The 22,669-nt window shown below is 44.1% G+C and overlaps 3 protein-coding genes across 4 annotated transcripts in view; 2 read left to right on the top strand and 1 right to left on the bottom strand.

Annotated features, from left to right (window-relative positions):
* Positions 1-165: 165 nt before the first annotated feature.
* On the bottom strand, positions 166-7,077 carry LOC311311804 (non-selective voltage-gated ion channel VDAC2). Its single transcript, XM_084441571.1, has 9 exons — positions 6,962-7,077; positions 5,135-5,206; positions 4,966-5,015; positions 3,097-3,249; positions 2,938-2,990; positions 2,425-2,646; positions 2,106-2,256; positions 1,953-2,010; positions 166-1,745 (listed from the first exon to the last, which is right to left on the bottom strand). The coding sequence occupies exons 2-9, from the start codon at positions 5,199-5,201 to the stop codon at positions 1,654-1,656; spliced, it is 846 nt and encodes a 281-aa protein (XP_084297697.1). The 5' UTR covers positions 5,202-5,206; positions 6,962-7,077; the 3' UTR covers positions 166-1,653.
* A 3,993-nt stretch (positions 7,078-11,070) lies between these two features.
* slc25a1b (slc25a1 solute carrier family 25 member 1b) lies at positions 11,071-19,973 on the top strand. 2 transcript variants are annotated; one of them, XM_084442406.1, is made up of 9 exons: positions 11,077-11,347; positions 15,162-15,269; positions 16,150-16,249; positions 16,405-16,543; positions 16,740-16,824; positions 17,074-17,178; positions 17,299-17,414; positions 17,804-17,877; positions 18,091-19,973. In XM_084442406.1, exons 1-9 carry the CDS (start codon positions 11,236-11,238, stop codon positions 18,203-18,205), a joined length of 954 nt encoding a protein of 317 aa, XP_084298532.1. In that variant the 5' UTR covers positions 11,077-11,235; the 3' UTR covers positions 18,206-19,973. The 2 variants fall into 2 exon arrangements, with proteins under 2 accessions (XP_084298533.1, XP_084298532.1); XM_084442407.1 differs by lacking the exon at positions 15,162-15,269 and having other exon boundaries at positions 11,071-11,347.
* A 301-nt stretch (positions 19,974-20,274) lies between these two features.
* pi4kaa (phosphatidylinositol 4-kinase, catalytic, alpha a) overlaps positions 20,275-22,669 on the top strand; it is a gene marked incomplete at its 5' end in the record, with an annotated part of 23,730 nt that continues 21,335 nt past the window's right edge. The window contains 6 exons of the mRNA XM_084442405.1: positions 20,275-20,373; positions 21,653-21,769; positions 21,867-21,960; positions 22,064-22,152; positions 22,302-22,374; positions 22,546-22,669. The exon at positions 22,546-22,669 is cut by the window's right edge and continues 139 nt beyond it. Coding sequence (XP_084298531.1) covers positions 20,275-20,373; positions 21,653-21,769; positions 21,867-21,960; positions 22,064-22,152; positions 22,302-22,374; positions 22,546-22,669 — 596 coding nt within the window. The remainder of the gene's footprint in view (positions 20,374-21,652; positions 21,770-21,866; positions 21,961-22,063; positions 22,153-22,301; positions 22,375-22,545) is intronic.

Here is a 22,669-nt window from a genome sequence, read left to right as displayed (position 1 = left end):
TAAATAAAGAGAGCAAAAATATTAATTGTACGAGTACTTTTTCCCCTACTCATTGCATACACATTGTCCACTAAATGTATCGTTTTTGACTTGAGGAAAGCAGAGACAATACACCATAATCAAGACATTGTGTTTTTATTAGAATTCTGTTATTGGTAGTTGGAAAAAAAATGAGGTACTGTGTCCAAATGCACAACAGAAATAGCTTTCATAAACAATGGAGAGAAATAAAACACAAACTGATGCATAAGTGAAAAGGAACGAGGGACAGTCGTGTGTTCCACAACGGCCTCTTACGCAACCCCATCGTGTTTATGACTGCGTGAGCGTCATCATTGAGAACTCGTAAACTGAGAGGACTGACGGGGACCAGTAACAGCAATGGGAGCAGCTCAACAACTGTAGGAAATATCTAATACATTTATCCTCTCAGAAGTTATCACTCTTCCAAAAACACTGGATAGGTGAAAGCAACATGGTGGAAATGTCACCTAAACTAACCTACGGGAAGATTCCAGTATATTACTTTCATCTACCTGCTGTCATCTACAGAGGAGTGGTGTCAAAGGAAAGGAAACGAGGGGAGGAAACCATTTAACGATGTTTGGACCTAGATTCCAGGGAGCGACTCTCTTAAGTGCACAGTAAAGCTACATCAACACGACGACGTTCTGTCTTAACTTTCCTTGCTTGTAACTTTTTCTCCAATATGAATCTCGATCAGACACTTTCTCTCATTCAGTGCAGAGACAGCTATTGGTAGCTGTGGTGAACTATTTAGCTTCCTAATAACTTCCTACGGGCTATTTGTAGCCCCACTATTAAGTCAATGTTTTGCTCACATGTGAAAAGTACACTTGAAGTTGTACATGTACATCAAAACACTGAATATCAATTGCAACCAGTGCCTACAATTGACCACAAGCAAACAAACAAAAAAATACTGAAACCAATACAAAACAGACAGAGCACTCTTTTTTTAGCCAAGCAAACCAGCTCCCAAACATCTCCTTTTGCATACACTGGCTGTTCAGTTCTGCATCCAGGGCTTCATTCAGACATGCGTTCAGGAGGAAATAACGGAATACAGATGCATAAATGAGGTACACGTTCAACAAGTACTACTTGAGCCTAGACCTACACATCACACGATAAATAGCGCCACTTCGGCGAGCGGTCAAGAGGAAACTACACCTGGCGGGAACATTGTCAGCTAAGGGGGTCATGATACTGCGATCTTCAATTCTTGCCTATTCCCTTCTCAGATTCCACCTCTCCCTTTCTGAATGATGCCTGATGGTGATCACCAGGAGGTATGGCGTCTATGGGCGGAGCCAGGCGGCCTAGACAATAAAAGTAACAACAGGTCTCCCTCTCGAGTATTCACTCTCGTAATCTTACTGCTTTAGTCCTTATGCACAGTCACACGCAGGGGCCTCTGGTTTGCCTACGACTGCCCAGACGGTTCAGTGTGAGAGTGCATAAGGGAGTGACTGTGTGTGTCTGAATGAGGAGGGCAAGGGAAGAGAAGCTACATCAACATGGGTGGACTTGACAGAGTGTAGTGTAGTGTGTGTGTGTGTGTGTGTGTGGGATGGGGGGGGGGGGGTAGGGTAGGGTTCTAGGCTTCTCTCTTGGTTGTTGGGTCTTCTCTTACGCCTCCAGCTCAAAGCCCATCCCCACTTTGTGTCCGCCGGTGTTGAAGTTCTTGCCATCGACGAGTGCTGAGAGAGTGACCTTGACACCTACACAGGGAGAACACAGGCAGAGGCAGGAGGGCAACAGCTCAGAAGAGTTAGGAAACACAAAACGTGAGTTAAGACAAATGGATGGGGTACATACGGATCGCTGGCTTAACACAACACTTCACGTGTCTTTCTCTTCAAAGAATGGCTGGTTAGAGAAACAGCTGGTTATGGGACACATTAAAAAAAGTCCAGGTGGTCGCTTACCTGGCCTGAGGCTCTGGGTGTAGCCTACACCAATCAGGCTGGCGTTGTTCACTTTGGCCTGCAGGGGGCGACAACACACAGTTCAGAAACAGCGTAGGCCTCACTCATCCACCAAGAGCCCTGGTATGTCCCGGGTCAGAGCGGTGTACTCACAGACAGGGAGGCGTCCTTGTCTAGCTGGTACTTGGCAGCTATGCCGAAGCGAGTGTTGTTGCTGCCGGCCGTCCAGGCCAGGGTGACGGCCGTCTCCAGCTCGTCGTTCACCTTCTGGTAGATGGACCCCCCAAACTCAGTCCCGTCGTTACTGAAACAGGAGAGGGGGGGGGGGGAGAGAGAGAGAGAGAGAGAGAGAGAGAGAGGACAGGTTTGAGACGAGACCGCCCCAGAACAACCACACAACGCTACCGTGTCGGTAACGGCGGGGATATCCGCTGACGTCCGCTACCGATCACTTCTCCTCTGTGGTACTCACACGTTGGTGTGGAGCTGGAAGTCTCCGGCCTTGTATCCCAGGGCAAAGTTATTCTGGGTCAGTTTGGACTTGGCTGTGTCGAAGGCCATCTGGTAGCCGGCCAGCCAGCCCTCGTATCCCAGCACGGCCGCCGCATGGATGATGGGGCCCTCGAAGTCGATGTCGCTGCCCAGGTTGATGTAGTCCCGCTTGTAGCCGGTCTTCAGCTTGCCGCTCTTCTTGCTAAGGAGGAAGGATTGCCACGGCATGCATGTAAAGGTGCAACGTGGGAACAACCCTGCATGTAGCTCATGTGTGAACGGCGAAAATCCCTATCAATCAAAGCTTTATTTGTATAGCGCATTTCATACCCAGAAGCAACACAATGCGCCCTAGTGGTCCTGGGAAGGATATCACAGTAATGAACAGGGAACTATGTCTGTAAAGGGCTTATGTGAAGACGTGCTCATAATTCTTGTGAAGAGCTGTAATTGGAAAACAAAGTTGAAAGATGAAGATGTTCTTCTGACTCACCCTGTGTTTGGTACAAAGGACGTGTCCAGGGCCACCTTCAGACCCTGGGCCAGCTGAGGAGGGAGGTGACACAGTCAGAGCAGCAAGTGGCAGCAACCTACTAACCAAGCTGCCTGTGTAGCAGCCACCCTGAAAACGCCTGTAGACGGGGGAACCCACCTGGTCCTCCACGGTGACCTCAGTGCCCAGGGTGTTGTCCGTGTTCCACTTCTGGTTGAAGGTGAGGCCCAGCTCCTTCATCTTGTACTTGGTCTCCAGGTTGCCTGCGGACTTCCCCGTGTCTGTGTTATTGGAGCCAGATGTCTTGAACTCCTACCGGGGAGAGAGTGATTCGGAGAGAGTGAGTCAGAGACAGTGAGTCAGTGAACGAGAGAGGGAGAGAAAGAGAAGGAGAGAGTGTGTGAGAATGGGAGACATGAGTGGGTTAGAGTGTGTGTCAGATGGGATGAGTTTGAGAAGAGAGGGTGAGAGAGTGCCTGAAATAATATCGTTGAGAAAAGGATTGAAAGAAGAGATTTTCTTAAAGACATTTGTGCTGCAGAAGAAATCACAGTAAATGAGCAATGAACAACGTGAGGAGAGAGAGAAAAATAATTTAAAGGAAATGGTTACAGCAGAGCTGGAGGAAAGTGGGGGTGATGGGTCGAAAAATACAACGGCTGGACAGAGAGGTGCAAGGCTTTTAGTTAGACAGCACGGTGACCTGCTGCTTCTGTAAATGGTGCAACACAAAACAATACTGTAACTGTGCATAAAAACAAAAGAAAGACAAAAAATGTCAAAGAAAAAATGAAATGGTTAGATGATGATTAGGGCTGTCCCCGACTGAATCTTCGGAGTCGAATCAGATTCGCCTATTCAAACCAGAGATTTGACGATTCGTTCCTCCTTTTTCCCCCCATATGTCTAACGTTATTTACGCAAAATTATGGATTAAGAAGCATTTTCACAGACGTCAGAGCTCAATATGTCTATGGGAAAAAATACATAGACATTAGTTAATACAAGAAGATTGATCTAGGAAAGCATTTTTGTTTTGTGATATTCCATTTGGGAAATGCATGTGACTGCTGATGCACAGTAGGTTAGGCGCACAGCGGAGGGGAGAAGGATTCCCTGCCTTCTTCCCTCTTCTATATCAGTTTTAAGTCTCCTTTTACTACACAACAAATAGCTACATGGATCTTGATGCTACAGCGCATCTTGACAGTGAAAAACGACAGCTCGACTTCAAGAATCTCAGTCTCAGAATCTCGGTCTCGACTGATGATTCGACTCGTCGACTTTCAGGGGGCAGCCCTAATGATGATAGAGGGTTTGAAAGATATAAAGACAACAAATAGTGTGCTACGCAGCAGGCAGAGAGTGGCTGGAACAGTGGTGAAATCAGCCGGACAGGAACAGAATGGAAAAAAGAATGGATCAATAGGCAACTGAATCACTGAGGCTGAAATCATTTAAATGAAGGCTGCAATGAAACAATAAATGAATGTAACTGTAAAGAAGATGAATGTAACTGTATAGGAATGAATAGGAAAAGACTGCTTGCATCTCCCAAGCAGACACATTGAGATGTTGGCTCTTGGACCAAGTCTTACCATCTAAACCAGAGAGAGCAGTCCAGGGGGCAGCAGCATGGAGACAGAGCCAGGGGTTAGGAGAGGCAGATAAGAGAGAGACAAGCCATGCGCGCGCACACACACACGCACAGACACACACACGCACGCGCACCGCCATGTCTCTCTACATTGTGAAGCACAGAGCCGAGCAGAGCCAATGACTTCCACCTATCCACCTGCAAACCTTAAAGCCCAAAATGACAGGGGTTAAGGAGCGTGAATATTACAAAGCATGGGATTGGGGGTAGAGCCAGGGAGAGAGAGAGAGAGAGAGAGAGAGAGAGAGAGAGAGAGAGGAGGAGAGGGAGAGAGAACAGAGGGCAGCCTGGACAGGGTGTGGGCAGAGAGGGAGGGAGCAAACGGGGGAGGGGGGTGCAGAGAGAGATTAGGACGGTGAAAAAACACTCACCACTCCACTCTGTGACTTGGTTTTCAGGTCCAGCTTCACAACACCAAAGCCTGGCACAGACAAAAGCATATATTATTGTGCGCATAATACAGCACATGAAATGTTCCACAATGTCAAAACTGTAGGTGAGCTTGGCTACATCTGAGCTGAATTATGGCCCACTACTAACCATAGCCCTTGCTGAAGATGTCCTTGGCAGCCTTGCCCAGGTCTGCGTATGAAGGAGGGACAGCCATCACGCCTGAGAGAACAGGAAAAGCACAACTGGTCAACATCATGCTCAACACAACATCATGCTCAACATCATGCTCAACATCATGCTCAACTTAGCTACTGTTGTTCAGGTACCAATGCTAGATCAGAGGATTGTTCCATGAGATGAATATAGCACTATAGCAGTGAAGCCCACATGGGGGTCAGGGAAGAATTTTTACAGCTCACTTATCTGGCCCCCGGGTGATACTGGTTTTTGCTTCCCTCTGGAATATGTAGAGAGTGGGTCGTATGCCCTCCTCCCTTGTTCTCTGTAAAGCGCATTGTGTTGCCTCTGGGTATGAAATGCGCTATACAAATAAAGCTTTGATTGATTGATGCTTCTGAATTCTTATCAATGCTTTACACACCAAGGTTGTTGGAGATGATAGTTAGAATCATATAAAGATGTACATTTTCCCCTGCTATTCTAGACTGTTCCGAGGATTAGGCTTATGCCATGGCCCTCTCTAAGCGGCGTCATTGTATCCAAGTCAACCACCGTGCATGGAGGTTGGGTTAGGTCCCATCAACAGTCATGTGACTGGTTTGATGGTGAGCTCATCTGAAGGGAACAGATTGTTCCATCTGTGCCAGGCACGCTAGCAGCCGGGCTGCTACTACTGCATTTAAACCAGTAGGATGACATACACCTGCACACATCTCAGCAGCTGGAGCACTGGATTAGCACATTAGCTTTAATTCACTGACCTTAATCAGAGTTTGCAACAACACAAGCAGTTGGAACAAGTTGTGCTTTAGTTAGAGGTTACTGGCTGTGAACAAGTTCTGGCAAAATAATGTCTGGTTCTTCACTTAGTTCAAACCATGTTCCAATGACAGCTTTTTACTGAACTGATCTAAAACCATGAGCTACTAGTAATGCCACAGTTCAGTCTATGCCTGGTTTCAGACTAGGAAGAATCCCTAGTGGATGAACCACCTAGCCCCACATTGGGACTAGGCAACTGTCTCAAATCTGGGATAGATATTTAGCTAGGTAGCTTGCTAATCAACCTAATGACTCCTCTTTGATTGACTAAATGACAACATTTTGATTATACATATTAAATACATAACATTAAATGCCACAGATCTAGAGCTACAGCTGCCTATTTCTATAATAAACCAGCTAGCTAATGGGGGGTTCATCGGGCTAACCATCATATTGTGTTCACTGGTCATATGAGACAAAGAGGACATATTAGACAAAGAGGACAGCAGCTGGGACAGGTTGGGTGCTAGCATGCTAAACCAAAGTGGTGGCTAAACCCCATCTGCAACATAGCTAGCTGGCTAACAGTGAAATGACTAACGGTGAACTCACTAAATTCAGTATGACTTTAGTTGCTGGCAAACGGATGAACACAGCATCTCAAGTAAGAGAGACTAGTGAATAATGAATAGAATAATGCAGTCGATGCAAGCCAGCTGTGATCTAATGCTTGAAGCCAGCTAGCATAGAGCAACCTTTATGCTAGCCTTGTGCTAGCGTAGATAACTTAATTAAACAAACCTAATCACATCGTCAATCAGTGCTGCTGACTACTATTCCCGGATTGCTCGATGCAGTGGTTAGCTTGCTAACTTTTAGCTAACGTGATGCCTCATAGACGTTAGCTAGCTAGTGCTATGCTAGTGTAGCTTAGCTAGCTAGCCGGTGCTCTAGCAAATAAGCAAGTGCATTGTTTAGATACCTATCATACGTAGTAACTAGTAACTAGTTTTGTTGAATTGTCCATACCGATTTTCAGGCGAGGAGAGTGGATCTGCAAAGTGTTCTTTCCTCGTCACACACAAACTAGCCTTCTTTGCGTGGGGCAGATAGGGCACAGTGAAGGAGACAGAGTGCGCATGCGCAGTTGACAGCAGCAGGAGACAGAGTGCGCATGCGCAGTTGACAGCAGCAGTCTAATTCCGAGTCGAGGTTCACGGATCGTGCAGCAGCGCTCCTCCATCATACACATGGATGTATTAATAGATCATACAGCTCCAGTGGTCATAAACAGCTATTTTGTAATATCGTACAGCTTGATCAGTTACAGTATTTTGTAATGATTGATTATTTTCTACGATGGACCGCATAAAACAGTGAATTGGAGATGCCGGGGATTGAACCCGGGGCCTCATACATGCAAAGCATGCGCTCTACCACTGAGCTACATCCCCTTCCGTATAAAAGTCATTTTAGAAATAGCCTATACTGGCAACTGAATTCTAGGCCTATTGCAAAGATCACCACAAAGGACAACTGCTGGGTTTGTTCTCATAACTTAAGTGTCTTAAAAGGGTACAGATCGCGCCGATCTCTAAGATACTCCCCTCAGGTCTTACTAAACAATAGCAGATTAGAGTAACAGACTTGAACAATAAATCAAAAACATTGAAAAAACATCACTGTCAATCAACTATTGCATTGTTCAAAATGAAATCGAGGCTAATCTGTTTAAATAAACATGCAAAAAAAAATACACAGAAAATAGACTCTCTATTCTAATAGTATATCCTATTTGAATAGGCTATACTTCAAATATTTTCAACTCTAACATTACATCCAGCTGTTCTTTTGATAGTTCTGGCTAAACTTAATTGCCTGCCCTATGCACTTCACCTAACCGGCTGGCGGCTTCTTCCTTCGAGTCCTGAGAACCCTGAGCTTCTGCTGCTGCTTCATGGAGGATCCACCTCCCCTCAGCTGCTCAATATATTACAATAGACAATACTTCACTAAATATTAGAGTAGCCTATATGATGACTTTGGATGATCATACATTTTTGGTTATGGTAGTCATTCAATAAAATAGTTTTGCACTATAAGTTATGAGATTGTATTTATTGCCACGTAGTAGGAACACATGCTGTAGCCTAATAATCTGTTACAGGCATTTTCTTGTAGCCTATTATTATGCTTCACACAGATACACAATAGGCTACTCCCCACAACCCCCATGAAATCCAGGCTAATGTAGGCTATGCTCCCACACAAGCACTGTCACACAGGTCAAAGGTTATGATTAATAATATCAATCTAGGGGCTAAGATGCTCTGTAGCCTATCACCTGTGCATTTTGAATGAAAATGTATTTGTCTTTTGAACCAGTGAGTATCTTAAAAAGAGAGTAAAAGATAGAAGGTGAGATGGAGGTCACTGCAGTGCTTTACTTTGAAGCTGTAACAGATAATATTCTGTGGGTCATGTGGGTTGTTGGCAGTCAGGATCCATGTGAACTCTTCTTTCAGTTCCTGGCAAGGTGGGTAAAGATAGCCTACGTATAAAATATTTGAGCACTTCATGAAACATCTGAATACATTAAAGGTTTGCTACTTATCTAATGCCTATTACTGTTATCATAAAGTTAGGCCTCAAATCCATATCTTACTACCTGCCTGCGTCCCAGCATGTGCTTTGCAGACACTGCTAGGATGATCTGACTGAATTGATTCCGTACTCGGGTGGAAAACCATTGCTGCTGGAGTCCCGCTGTCAGGCCCTTACCGCCTGGGTGAGATCCAGCTGGTCAGGAGGCTTGATCAGCGCCTTCCCCTGCATCCACTCATCTCCGCCTTCACCCATCTCTGTCCAGTCTTCCTCATACTGGGAAATAATAACCATGTTGATGAGTTTAATTCCCAAAGACTGTAAACACAATTTGTAGCTTTCATGCTAAATTAACGCTATCACAGAATGAGAATGTGTTATGTGTGTTATCAGTGACGCACCTTTTTCTTACTGGCAGCTTTTCCAGCCTTTGCTGTAGGTGCTTTCTGCTGGGACTGGGTGTTTGACCCCTATGAAAAGAAATGTAGGTCAGCTAGCAATCATTTTGTAACTTTCTACAAAATGATTGCGGGATATTCAACAGTGTGAGCTCAACGAACATTGGCCAGCTAACGCTTGACTAAGTTACTAACAATTACACTAGATAGTAGGTGCGCTCTGCACTGATTTAGTCTGATGATTGCGGCCTGGGTTGGAGGAATGTGTCTACAGAGTTCTACTGTAGACTGTTGTGTGTAGGGCTGTTTCCTTGTACCTGGGTTGGAGGAATATTGTCTACAGAGCTAAACTTCTGTGTGTAGAGCTGTTTCCTTGTACTTGGGTTGGAGGAATGTTGTCTACAGATATAAACATCTGTGTGTAGAGCTGTTTCCTTGTACTTGGGTTGGAGGAATGTTGTCTACAGATATAAACATCTGTGTGTAGAGCTATTTCCTTGTACTTGGGTTGGAGGAATGTTGTCTACAGAGTTCTAGACTTCTGTGTGAAGAACTGCTGGGGGTGCTTGCACCTGGACAATCCATTGAGAAATCAGTCAGGGCCAAGCACTATTTAAAATACAAGCCAGAAGGGCTCCAGAGAGAAGGGCAGCTCACTGCCTCATGTCGATTCTTTGATGTATTATTGCAAAGTATTTCATGAAAGGGCCGATCCACTGCCTGCTATCGCTAGCTCCCTGGTCTCTTTGTTTTGAGGGTATTGTGGTCATCCCTTTCCCTGGGGTTGCCATAATATGGTAACTATGCAATACATTTGATTTCATGCTCTCATAAAATGCAAATTATTATAATTTAGGTTATCTAAAAGACTCATAAGTAAAAAAAAAAAAAAAATTTGCAGGTCAAATAAAATTTGAATTCATAAACAGGTGTTCTGAAAAGTTGGCCTACCTCCTCAGGATGACCTATCTATCACCCATTATATTAGGCTTTGTTTATACCGTGGCTTGGATTTAATTTCAATCTTAAAGTTTAATTCATGGGTAGCACATCCTGTCAGGTAGGAAATGTCTATCAGAATGTCCTACAATCCATTTTAATTCATGGGTAGCGCGTAGGCTACTGCAGGCAATGTTGTCTGATGCGCTAGGATACCCATGAATTAAGCACAATAATGGGTCATAGGGCATTCTGATAGACATTTGCTCTCTGACAGGCTACCCATGATTTAAGCACAATATAGGGCATTCTTGATAGACATTCAAATAGGAAATGTCCATCAGAATGCCCTACTACCCATTATATTGTGCTTAAACCATGGCGTATCCTGTCAGAGAATTATCAGAATTACCTATTATTGTGTCTAAATTCATTGGTATCCTGTCAGGTAGGAAATATCGACGTTTACACGCAATCAAATGGGTCATAGGACATTCTGATAGACATGTCCTACCTGACAGGATATGCGCTACCCATATCATGTGTGGTAGATCATCTTGAGGAGGTACTTAGGCCAACTTTTCGGAACACCGGCTCAGAATTATGATTATGGTGCGTTCGTTTGTGGTCGGAGGTGGCAAGTCGCAAGTGGCAAAATACCTACCTCCGACCTGTGTGCATTCGAGCTATATACCATTATATCACAGTTACCTAGTTATATCTATATACCATTATATCACAGTTACCTAGTTATATCTATATACCATTATATCACAGTTACCTACAGTAGTTATATCTATATACCATTATATCACAGTTACCTACAGTAGTTATATCTATATACCATTATATCACAGTTACCTAGTTATATCTAGTGCATTCGAGCAAATGGGGGCTGAGAAACATCCGAATTTGCGACGAGGAAGTGCGAGTTCATGAGGTGTTTTATTTAATCATTCCTAGTAGCAAGTCGCAATTTACCACCTCCCAGTTATAAACGAACGCACCATTAAGCCTGCTCCGTTCCACCTTAAAACGTGAGAGTACATGATAGGCTGCTGTGAAAAACATGGCGCTTTACGCGGAAGACAAAAAAAATCATGCGCCCCGCCCTGAAAAAACACTGGCCACTGTGGGTGTGAGAGATGGCATCTGCGAGAGTGGGGAAAGTTCGCCTGTCAAAGTGCAGAGGCAAATAAGCTTTTGAACTGTGCCAAGTCCAATGCTTCAAATCGCCTTGATCACCGTGATCGCATAGTGATCCGTGCGCAGAGGTGCAGGACTGACGGCCAGGCGGGCGGTGATCGAGTCTACCTCCACACATTTCTAGATTTTTGTTGTTTTTGTGCGGGCCCTGTAAATATGTCAGAGAATCGTACTTTTGTGAGCCCATTTCACAGACCGCAGTGTTTGGCAGCCGCAGCTCCAGCAGGAAAAGCCAAACTAACCCACCCAGGCAAAGCTATCCTTGCAGGTATGTAGCCAGTTTTATGATCATTTTGTCCGGGTACAGCAAGCTGTAGGCTGCTCCTCCTCCTGCGGTGACATGTCAGTAGCCCACCAACATCTGTAGGCTACAATTAATTATAACAACTGTTATGTTGCAGAATGGAACTCAGTCCTGTCTGCCTTTGAAAAACTGTAACATTGTAGCAGGGCTTTTCTACACGCCTACATTCTCTAGGGTAGAGATCAACGTTGATTTGTACACAGACTGTGCTTCTCATTTCTCAAAGTTTGTCCGAATTATTTTGCATTTATGTCGTAACTCGTGGGATCCAGCAACATGAATTTGACATTCTTGCCAGGTATCCAGCATCACCAATATCACTGACTGAGGCAAGTATCCGATGTGATTTGGCATGCGATAGCCTCTCAGGCCCGTAGCCAGCCTTGTGGAGCGGGGGTTCGTTTTTCCCCAAAAGTGGACCGTATTCTGAACCTTTGGTCTTAAATTCTGGACCTTTGGTCGTGAGGGGGGGGGGTCGTTCGATCCACCCGACCCCCCCCTGGCTACGGGCCTGCCTCTTTTCTGTGACTGGATGGGGGAGGGACTGGCGGTTATGTGACAATAACGTCCCCATACTATCCTCCCACCGCCTCAGGGCAATCCTGTCTTCCTGAGTTGTGCAAATTTTTATGAGGCGTTTTGGGCTGTCGTGGGTGTTGGTGTGTATAGCCCACTGCATGCATGAGAAACACAAGATTAATGGCAATTAATGTAGCCTACGGCAGTATTTATTGTATTTATCTGTGAGAACTGTGTTCGCTCCAACTGAGAGAACATCTGTCTGCAAACAGACCCCCTCTAAAACATATCTCTCCCCTCTACTCAAGGTGAACATATCACTATAAAATTGCCCTTTGTCTAGATGGGGTGAGGAGAACACATTTAGCCCTCATATCAGATAGTAACAAGTCACATGATGGACCTCAAGGCCCCTCCCCTCAGACATGTGAAGTGTGATCATAGTATCATACTATGATGGAATGCTCTCTGTATGTCTGTCTGTATTTTGATTTTCTCTGGAAATTCAGCAGGTGTATTGCTCCAGACCCAAGGAAGCGCAGTGTTGAGAGTGTGAAGTTGTTTGGATGAGCAGTTCTCAAGAAAGCCGCAAGCAGCAATAGCCTGTTCCGAGCAAGCCATTTTTGAACGGGCACTGCACCAGTGGCTATGACAGGCCCTCACGGAATAGTGTGTGTGTGTGTGTGTGTGTGTCTTATAGAGAGTTTGGTTACCCAGTTTTGAGATTTAGTAACCTATTCCATCATCTGCTACAGAATTTGGGAGCTATTTTTCACAGGGCCTGAGGGAATCTGATAACACTGGTTTGGAATTGTTGTTATGGAATGTCCTGTGCTAACATGGAGGATCGTTCATGGACCCGTGCTCTGGCCTTGTATTGTAGACTACTCAATGATCATTTACTCTTCACTGACCTTTTCTGGCAATGTTAGGAGATTACAGTTGTTATAAAGTAGCACCATGTTACCCAGGCCCAGGCCTTTAGTAGATTACTGTTCTTGTTGACAGTGTATCATATTGGACACATTATCAGTGACTTGGTGGACCTGCCAACATTGTACAAATATCTTATGCTTGTGTGTCTATAGCTTGTTTTTCCAGTCTTTCTGTGACAGGAGCCGATTCTTCTCCACATATGAGCACTGGAATCCTGAGCAGCTCTGTTCCCGTGGCCTCGGGAGTTCCAGTGTTTTGGTTTATCGCAGTCATGCAGTCTGAGAGCCCATCTGAGCTCTGCAGGAATCTGGGGCCTGCTGTGTGTGTGTGTCTGTGTGTGTGTGTGTGTGTGCGCGCGCGTGTGTGTGTGTGTGTGGGTGTGTGTGTGTGTGTGTGTGTGTGTGTGTGTGTGTGTGTGTGTGTGTGAGTGTGTGTGAGATTCCATGAGCCACGATGACAAAGCACAAAAAGACCACACTTCTCTTCTGACTTTTAGGGAACAGATATTCCCTATGCATATGTACGGTATGCGGGATGTGTCCCGGTGGGATTACAACATAGCTGCCTGTCACAAGCTCAGCGGCAGGGGCAAACTGAATGAGTAGGTTCCTAATAGAGGGACCAGGTACACAGTTTAACGCCTTGTACCTCACTATCTTGAGAAAAGACCACTATGTTCTTTTAAATTAGGTTGACAGCATTGTTCAGTAGGCCTATTCTATTCGTAAAGTCAACATCAGATGGAAGGAATGGAGAGATTATTGAAGAAGAAGATTGCTGTCAGAATAGCAGCGAGTGAGCAACAATGAGGTACTGTATCTAGGCTACTACCCATCATTCAAGTTTCAAGCCTGGTTTGTGAGAACTTGCATACTGACCTGAAAAATGACAAAGAAGAGAAGAAACAAGCATTGCCTGCTTTGTTGGCTTGTTTGTTGCATATCGGTATATGATTCTATTTCCCGGTGCTCTTGCTGCCCTCAAGCCATTTTCTGACCAAAGAATGTTTGGGGTGTGTCTGTTTCTGTCCATAACTCTCTCTGCCACTGGCAACGTCGAGATACTTACGTGCCACCAGGCCTGCATGCATGAGTGTTTTTGTATATAAGCCCATTGCTGTGTGGGACTGGCCTGTGTGACTTGTGTTCAATGCATGCCAGCGTGAGCTCTATGCATCAACGGAGGGCCGTTGTAGAAGTTACACAGTGGATGTTTTCTCACATGCCCATCCTCTGATTCCAACAGGAACATTCACTCCCACTGATTTAGATTCAGAAGTTGATGTTTGTTTGATTTAGGCGTTGAACTAATCAGGGATTGCACCAGGGACCAGTGCTGTGTGAGTGAGCCGTTTGAGCACACGCCCCCTGAGTTGGAACAGAGCATGCCACGGAGTATTCTGTGGGCAGGACCACACTGAGCAGAGCCTAACCAATCAGCAGCCTTGTTTCTATTTGCTGTTGAACTGCAGATGTGTGTTACTCTGCCTGTTAAGGTGGAACAACAACGTTTCTAATCACTAGAGCTGTGTTCGGAATCGCTCCCTCTTTCCCTCACTCCCTATTCCCTATATAGGGTTCACCATGTAGTGAACTACCTAGGGAACGGAGAAAATGTAGGGTACATGCACTGTATAGTGCACTATATAGTGAATAGGGAGCGATTCCGAACACAACTTAAGTTTGGGACATGCTGTTCCACACTGTTGATCAAATCTAGAGTTTTGGAAACACATTAGATAGAGAACATTTAGGATTTCGAACCTTGAGTTTTAGGTTTTGTATTAAACTAGTTTCAGTTTTTTAATCAGCAGATATGTTATTCATTTATAGAATAGATGGTTAACCGGACAGCTCTGGATAGTACATGAACGAGAAAAACAAGTGCTGCACCGACAGAATTGGAGGGCCTGTCGATGCCACGTGCCAGGTTATGTCTACTTGCCTGAACTGCGATTGACATATGAAGAGTTTATTTGCAAAAACAGATATGTGCATTTTGATACATTTTGATAAATCATTTTTTCAATCAAATGTCAACATTAAATATCAATGAAATTACAGTTGGGTTGTTTTGAATAAATAAAGAAGACTCTTCTTTACGTAATCAAAACCATCAAACTTATTTAATTGATATTTAATGTTGACATTTGATTGAAAAAATGATTTATCAAAATGTATCAAAATGCACAAATCTGTTTTTGCAAATGAACTCTTCATATATGGTCTGTCAACTGTGGGTGCATGCATGCACGCGCGTGTGTGTACGGGGGAGGAAAGGTCTTTGACAGTCTAGTAACAGCTATCTCTCTATTTTTTCCCAGGTGGGTTAGCAGGAGGCATAGAGATTTGTATAACCTTCCCCACGGAGTATGTGAAGACCCAGCTGCAGCTGGATGAGAAGGCCAACCCCCCCAGATACAAAGGCATCGGTGGGTGGATATCTACTGTCTGTCAACGGTTCCACAACCACAATACAAAGCTTGCCGTTTTTGTCTTCCATTATTATATAAGCCTGTAAAGATACCACACTGCAATTTATTAAGTATATGATATTTCTTCTAATTAAATAAATCCAAAGTCCCAGCCTAAGACAGTGCCCTGATCACATGGTTGCTTATTAACAGTTCATTGGGGCTCACACAGCTCCTGGCGTCTTAAGTGCAAAGTGCAATTGTCGATTGGAACAGTGAATCCACGCCACCTGCCCTGTAACTGCCCTTTCCTGATAACCTCTGAGCTCACTAAACGCGCGCGCACACACACACACACACAATTCTGTGAGTGCCTGTCATTCATAGCCACTAGTATTTGAGAATATGGGTGTGTGTGCGTTTAGTGTGAGTGTGCCGTGCAGAGTGAGTGCGGAGCATGTGTGGTGCATGTGCTGTGTGTGTGTGCGTGCGTGCGCGCGTGTGCGGGTTCAATCAGTCCGCAGACTGGTGCTGTCACCTGTGTGTTTAAAGGCACTGGACTTTGGCACAAAGACCCTTTGAAACAACATGTTTGTCTCTCACTCAGTACAAAATCTTCACCCGTAGGCCTGCCAGGATGTCACTCTAGACCTCTAGCTCTGTGATTGTTAACTTATTAATGAATCATAGCTTCCTTGTTAAATTCAATCAAATTAAACTGTTATGATAAGGCAATGATAACAATCTATGTCTTCTGTTGTAAATGTCAGTGAAGGGGTGGTGTTGAGCAGTGAACCTCTGCCCTCTGTCCCTTATCTGCCCACTCTGCACCTTCCGTGATTCAATCTATCATGTTCTTCCATTCTCTCTCTCTCTTTCGCTTTGTCCCCTCCTCCAGGTGACTGTGTGAAGCAGACGGTGCAGGGTCATGGGGTGAGGGGTCTGTACAGGGGCCTAAGCTCACTGGTCTATGGCTCCATCCCCAAAGCAGCTGTTAGGTACACACACACACACACACACACACACACACACACACACCTACCAATACATCAAATCTAGAAAAGGCCCTCACAGTAACACCTTGACGTTTGTAACCATCCCTCATCTCCTCTCTCTCTCTCTCTCTCTCTCTCTGTCTCTCTCTCTCTGGCAGGTTTGGGGTGTTTGAGTTCCTCAGTAATAAGATGCGTGATGAGAATGGGAGGCTGGACAGTACTCGGGGGCTCCTCTGTGGTCTGGGGGCGGGGGTAGCCGAGGCGGTAGTGGTCGTCTGCCCCATGGAAACTGTCAAGGTACAGTAGGCCCACAGAGTCAACAAGCACAACATCTATGAGGACATACAACAGCAATCTGTTTCCAAAAGCTTTGGTAGCAGTGGAAGTTCAACTATCCACATACATTTCCATATTATTATTATTATTATTATTATTATTATTATTATTATTATTATTATTATTATTATTATTTGGTATTGCCCTGTCATTTCAGGTCAAGTTCATCCATGATCAGTGTTCGGCTAACCCAAAGTACAGGGGATTCTTCCATGGAGTGAGGGAGATTGTCAGAACACAGGGTAAGAAACGGGCGGGTCTCAGAATGAGTAAATTAGCTTTATACTGACCCCTGCTGGTCATTCATAATGATTACAACATGGATCAGAATGATCAGTTTCAATTCCCCATCAACTCCACTTTTGTGATGTGATCTAATGTATTTGAAATATCATAGGTGTTCACAATCAATGACATGGTGTTATGTTCCTCAGAGGATTTTTTTCTCTAGATTGTCTTTCTTTGACCTTTTTCATATCTGACGTCACTAGGTTTGAAGGGGACCTACCAGGGTCTTACAGCCACAGTCCTCAAACAAGGCTCCAACCAGGCCATCCGCTTCTACGTCATGACCTCCCTAAGGAACTGGTACAAAGGTGTGTGTGTGTGTGTCTTTGTGATTGTGTGTTTGTTTCACAGCACCACATCTAGGTTACAGTATTTATAAAAACACATTCCGGTCTTAAGAGCCTGTGATCTCTCTCTCCGTTGTTTAGGGGACGACCCCGACAAGGCCATTAACCCTCTGTGGACTGGGTTGTTTGGAGCTATTGCTGGAGCTGTTAGTGTGTTTGGAAACACCCCTCTAGACGTGATCAAGACCAGGTTGCAGGTACGACAGACCGATGGATGTAGATACATACCTATATGCTCTTTTCAGAGTCTGTATATGATATACACAGTTTTGATGGGAATCGGGGTCTTAGTACTAGTCTTGTTCATGGTCTCTAGGGCTCTGATCTCCTGTAGGTCTGGGTAAATGATATTGAGAGGAGTTGGCAAAACTCACAGTCAGAAAAGCAATGAGTGAACAACCATGAAATTACTGAATCTTTAACATTACTATGTTACTGTACACTGATCAATTAATTACTGTTTAGAGATAGAATATCTTGCTGAACGTCCTCTGGGTCATGTCGCACTTTGAGATGGTCTGACAATGAAAAGTGCTTCATAAATAAAATGAATTATAATTTATTATTTATGTCTTTCATTTAACAGGGCCTGGAAGCTCACAAGTACAAAGGCACGTGGGATTGCGCTGTCCAGATCATGAAGAATGAGGGACCTGCAGCGTAAGTAGAGCATGTACATTAAGATGTTTACACTCAACATATACTGTAGTTGCACCTGTTTTATCAGAGTATCACAATGTCAACACAACAGATGTCATTCACTCACTATTTATGCTCTTGATACATTTATGTGAATGTCAAATCATCGAGTTGATGCATTGATACAAGGTACTATATTACTAATACATTTTATCACTCTTCTCTCTGTCCCAGGTTCTATAAGGGTACAGTGCCTCGACTGGGCCGCGTGTGTATGGACGTGGCCATAGTCTTCATCATCTATGAGGAGGTAGTGAAGGTTCTCAACAAGGTGTGGAAGACGGACTGAGGCTGGTGTCACTGTGTACCACACCGGCAGAGACAGCAAGGGCTGGCCATAACCGTGGCCCAATCCCAAACTTATCTCCTCTGTCCTACTCCTATGTTCTCAGTGTCTACCTCCATACAGATCTTATATGCCAAGGGCTGTGCTTTGTTCCAGAATGTTTTGATGTTATCCAGCTTTGATAGGTTCAAACAATTTTCAGCGGGGAGAAAATTGAGGGGTTAAGAGAATCCCAATCCAAATGCTTAAACCTATCCTCTCAGATTTCAGATACAGAGGAGAGATTCAGTGAGGGTTCAGTAAAGGGTTGAAGGGGTTTGTTTTGGACTGGGCCTGCCTGACTGGCACCTGAGAACACTGTGCCAACACAGACAAGTGTCTATCTACCAACAGTGCTTGAGAATTCACTAATGCCTATCAATATCTCATTTTTTGTTCATGTTAAATCTAAATTAATATGAATACATTTATAACCCAATAATGTGATATAGACTAATACACTATAACAAATACTTGAAAATGAGAGTGTTGGGAGAGGACCACAGATACTCCAAATATATATGTATTGACTTAATGCATAGGGCTGTAAGGGAACCATGGGCCACACAACTACACACATTGCAGCAGTACATCTTTGTGCTCAGATGTCATGGCCTCTTCTGCTGAAGAGAAGGCACCTGCAGGTCAGATGTATTTTAACTGATTTAGATAAAGTGCAATTAAAAAACACAATAGGTCATCATGTTCAGATATGATGGTTCTATTACAATAATCATGATTTTTTGTTACCCAGAGTTGTACACATTCTTCAGAAAAGCACCAACATTTTTAATTTAACTTTTAAGTTCATTCCGTGGTGAAAGTGACCAAGGTGGAGGTGATGGAGATGGAGATTTAAGTTTCACTTGTAACAGTGTAACACAAAATGATGATCATAATATCTGAATGTTGTATGCAAGTGCCTACAGTGTTGTTCATTGTATGGTTGTTTGAGGAACCTAGTGTAGATTCTGATATGTTACTAATTTCTGTTATGATTTATTTTTTTAAATTGCTGTCACAAAACAGATTAGATATTTCTTTGTTAATCATGATATCCTCATGTACATTTTTAGGTAGTGTGGGTGGTTGGGTTTGAGGAAGAGAAAATATTAAGCTCAGATTTCCAGATTTATGTTTTGAAAAATATTTTGTTAACCATAATTGCCTTACTTACTGATTTGGAGGGTGGGGGGGGGGGGTATACTGTATGCTGTTGTATAGTGGTCAGCTATGTCAAGCCAATGTTTTGCCAACACATCCCACTGATGTTGAAGTCATGGTCTGAGCCATGTCAAGGTACAGTATCGTACCTTCCAGCAACAGCTGGGCGTCCATGCTTCAATTAAAGATTTAATTGAAAGATCAACAGGGACTTTGCTAAGCCTTGTGGTAATGGATGATTGTAATATTGAAAAAGAGTTTGTAATTTCTGTCATTTGTGATTTGTTGTTTGGATTGTGAAAGCAATGTGTCCAACGTCACTCTATTTCATCTATTTGCTTGAGTGTGTCTAAACCTTTACCCAAACATCGGTAGGCCTACATCCATTTTAATTTATGGCTCATCCAGCACAACATGAATTGCAGTAGGCCTTTAAACAGCTCTTTCTGGGATTAGAGGTTATGCAGTGAGTTGTCTTTCAGAGTGTATATTCTGCATAATGTTACTGTTCTGTATAAGCACCAAATGAGATGACATGTCAAGTGCTGATCATGAAGATTTAACCGTCTTTATACTTGATTATTGTCTAATCATACACCATCATTAATACATGGTAACTGGAATACTGGAAAATATACATACGTGTTTTGTCACTTATTTACTCTCTTGAGATTCTCCGCAAACACTACAGTACACTGAGTACAGTTTATTTTATGACACAAAACTCATTCCAAGATGACCTTGTACCGTACTGTTTGGACTAAGGTGCTTGCCGTAGTTGTCAGTCTTCGCTTTCTCGTCCTTTCATTGGGGCTGACGCTTGAAGATGCTTATAAAATCGAATAGTTAGCTTGCCTTCTGTAATAAACATGTCTGTGAAAGCAGGTGGAACGAGAGGGTTTTATTTTAACACGGTGTTGTCCTTGGCACGGTCGTTAGCCGCACACCGCCCTGCTCCCATAGACAAGGTGAGTATTTAAGCTAGCTCACTCACTATGTTGTTATTAGCATTAGCATGCTAGCTAACCTCATCTGCCAAACAGCTGTTAGCGAAATCGGCTGTGTTATTGTCGTAGAAACTCAGTCGAGACTGTTATTCGCATGTCATTTACCTATCAAATGAAGTTAAACATTCCCTTTGAGTGTGTGTTTACAGGTACTGATGTTTATTGAATGAATGAAGCTAGCAAGCAAGCAGAGAGGCCGCTGCCACAAGGCAAGAGCTCATATGAGCTAATGTGACTAAACTAATGAGTGATTTGATTTGATTTGATTTGATTTGATTTGATTTGATTTGATTCACTTTATTTATCCCGAAGGAAATTAAAATGCCACGTAGCTCATAAACAGCCATAAAAACAACACAAGACAACAATACACATATAGAAACATACAAGATAAGGACAAGATAAGGAGTGTTGGGAGATACGCCCCCTTTTATTTGTCAATATGACTAATTATTACTGATTAGGTACATGTTTACTTACTATCTTCCTAGCATAACCACCATATAGCCTAGCCTAGCTAGTTAGGTAGTCTTGCTCTGCCTAAGAAAATAAGGAAGTAAAGGCCCATTTGACCATATAAGGTGATGATTGGACAGTGTGTGCTTAACCTGGGGAGTGATGGGAATGCTGCAGTGTGTGAGAGTCAGAGTGCTAAACACTCAACTGCAGACAACCCACTTTGATATTGTGTATCAATACTGTAGACTTTCCCACAAATTACCTTCAATGTCCCATCATCAAACCAAAAGGCATCATACCCAAATATCCAGGACTTAGGCTGATCCTCTGTGGTGTTGGCCTAATTCATGCCAGAGGCAAGGTGCAGTTTAGCCACGTGCATCCATTGTGGTTAGGTCTGAATCTAAAAGGTTTACGGATCCACTATCACTAATGGGAAGTGATATCCGTGTGCGTAGTTAGGTTTTAATCCTGTAATTGGAGTCGTTGGAGCACAGGCCAACAGGCTCCCATCAGGACTGTGGAGTAGAAATAATAGAGGCTCCGAGATATGTTCAGTTTCTAGATGATTTGTATTCTGTCGGAGGCATAACCTGAGCAGACCTGTTTGATAAGAGGTGTTTTTACCTCAAGCATCGACTGCAGAATTATACAATAAAGTATATATATTTGACTGGCTATATCCGGCCATCAGTTCCAGCAGTTTCTGTTGGTTTCAGGTGACCTCTTTACTGCACAGCTGGCTATAGGCCCACCACTGAGCACTCTGTTCCTCCTGCAGGTACAGAAGCTGCAATGTATGTGCCCGGTGGACTTCAGAGGGGTGTTCCAGCTGGACGAGAGGAGGAGGGATGCTGTCATCGCCCTGGGCATCTTCCTGGTCGAGTCTGACCTGCAGGTACTAGTCAGGCAGCTCCACTTCATACCTTTACCTATACAGTACCTGGCATGCCAACATCAGAGGTACTACGGCTCATGTTTATGTGTTTTTGCAGCACAAAGACCCAATCGTCCCCTACCTCCTTGGGCTGCTGAAGGGACTCCCCAGGGTCCAGTGGATCGAAGAAAGCTCAGAACGGAAGGGAAGAGGTAAAGGGATGTCATTCTCAGCTTCTCCAAGCGAGTAGAAAATGCTGTATTTCACCAGTTCATTAGGGTATCGTGTCAACTTGTTGCCCTGCCTGTCCAGCAGAGAACCTCCCTGTGGCAGAGAACTTCTGCTTCTGTCTGGTGACACTGCTGTCAGATGTGGCTCAGCGGGATGAGACCCTACGAGGCCAGGTGTGTGTTTGTGTGTGTGTGCGTGCGTGCGTGAATGTGCGCGCATATGTGTGTGTGTGTGTGTGTGTGTGTGTGCGCGTGCAGATCTTAATGTAATTTGCCAGTACTGTTTAAGCTGCTCACCCAGATCTCTCTGTTCTCTCTGTCAGATCCTGGAAGCTGTCATGGACATCATGCAGGTGTTGCAGGATATCTGCCAGACTCCAGAAGGCCATGACAAAGGTAGATATGATGGCACAGATTCCAGATATATAGCCGAGTTTGGCTTACTCTCTGTCAAGGATGTTAATTGGTGTTAAAAGGGCATCAAAATTTCCATTGCATCTATATCTATCCATAGATGTTTACTGCAATGAATTGTCTGATCCTGCTACCGCACCTCTTTTCTCCCAGAATACTTGTGCAGGTACACTGTTCCTTGCCTCCTGGGCGTGGCCAGAGCATTCGGTCGCTATAGCAACACGGAGGAGCCCCTGCTGTCCAAGCTGTTCCCGCGGCCGGTGACCCCCCCTCTGTC

Source organism: Borostomias antarcticus, assembly GCF_949987555.1.
Source record: "Borostomias antarcticus genome assembly, chromosome: 8".
NCBI lineage: Eukaryota > Metazoa > Chordata > Actinopteri > Stomiiformes > Stomiidae > Borostomias > Borostomias antarcticus.
Note: the sequence above shows the minus strand (reverse complement) of the source record. Positions and strands in the feature narration are given on the sequence as shown.

What these genes read in the sequence shown, in the direction of transcription:
- LOC311311804 (XM_084441571.1), bottom strand. Translation starts at nt 5,201, where the DNA reads ATGGCTGTCCCTCCTTCATACGCAGACCTGGGCAAGGCTGCCAAGGAC. An exon ending in CCAAGTCACAGAGTGGAGTG is followed by an intron (nt 3,250 to 4,965) that starts GTGAGTGTTTTT and finishes TCTCCCCGGTAG; the next exon opens with GAGTTCAAGACATCTGGCTC. An exon ending in CACCCAGAGCCTCAGGCCAG is followed by an intron (nt 1,746 to 1,952) that starts GTAAGCGACCAC and finishes CTCCCTGTGTAG; the next exon opens with GTGTCAAGGTCACTCTCTCA.
- slc25a1b (XM_084442406.1), top strand. Translation starts at nt 11,236, where the DNA reads ATGTCAGAGAATCGTACTTTTGTGAGCCCATTTCACAGACCGCAGTGT. An exon ending in ATCCCCAAAGCAGCTGTTAG is followed by an intron (nt 16,250 to 16,404) that starts GTACACACACAC and finishes TCTCTCTGGCAG; the next exon opens with GTTTGGGGTGTTTGAGTTCC. An exon ending in GGAGATTGTCAGAACACAGG is followed by an intron (nt 16,825 to 17,073) that starts GTAAGAAACGGG and finishes TGACGTCACTAG; the next exon opens with GTTTGAAGGGGACCTACCAG.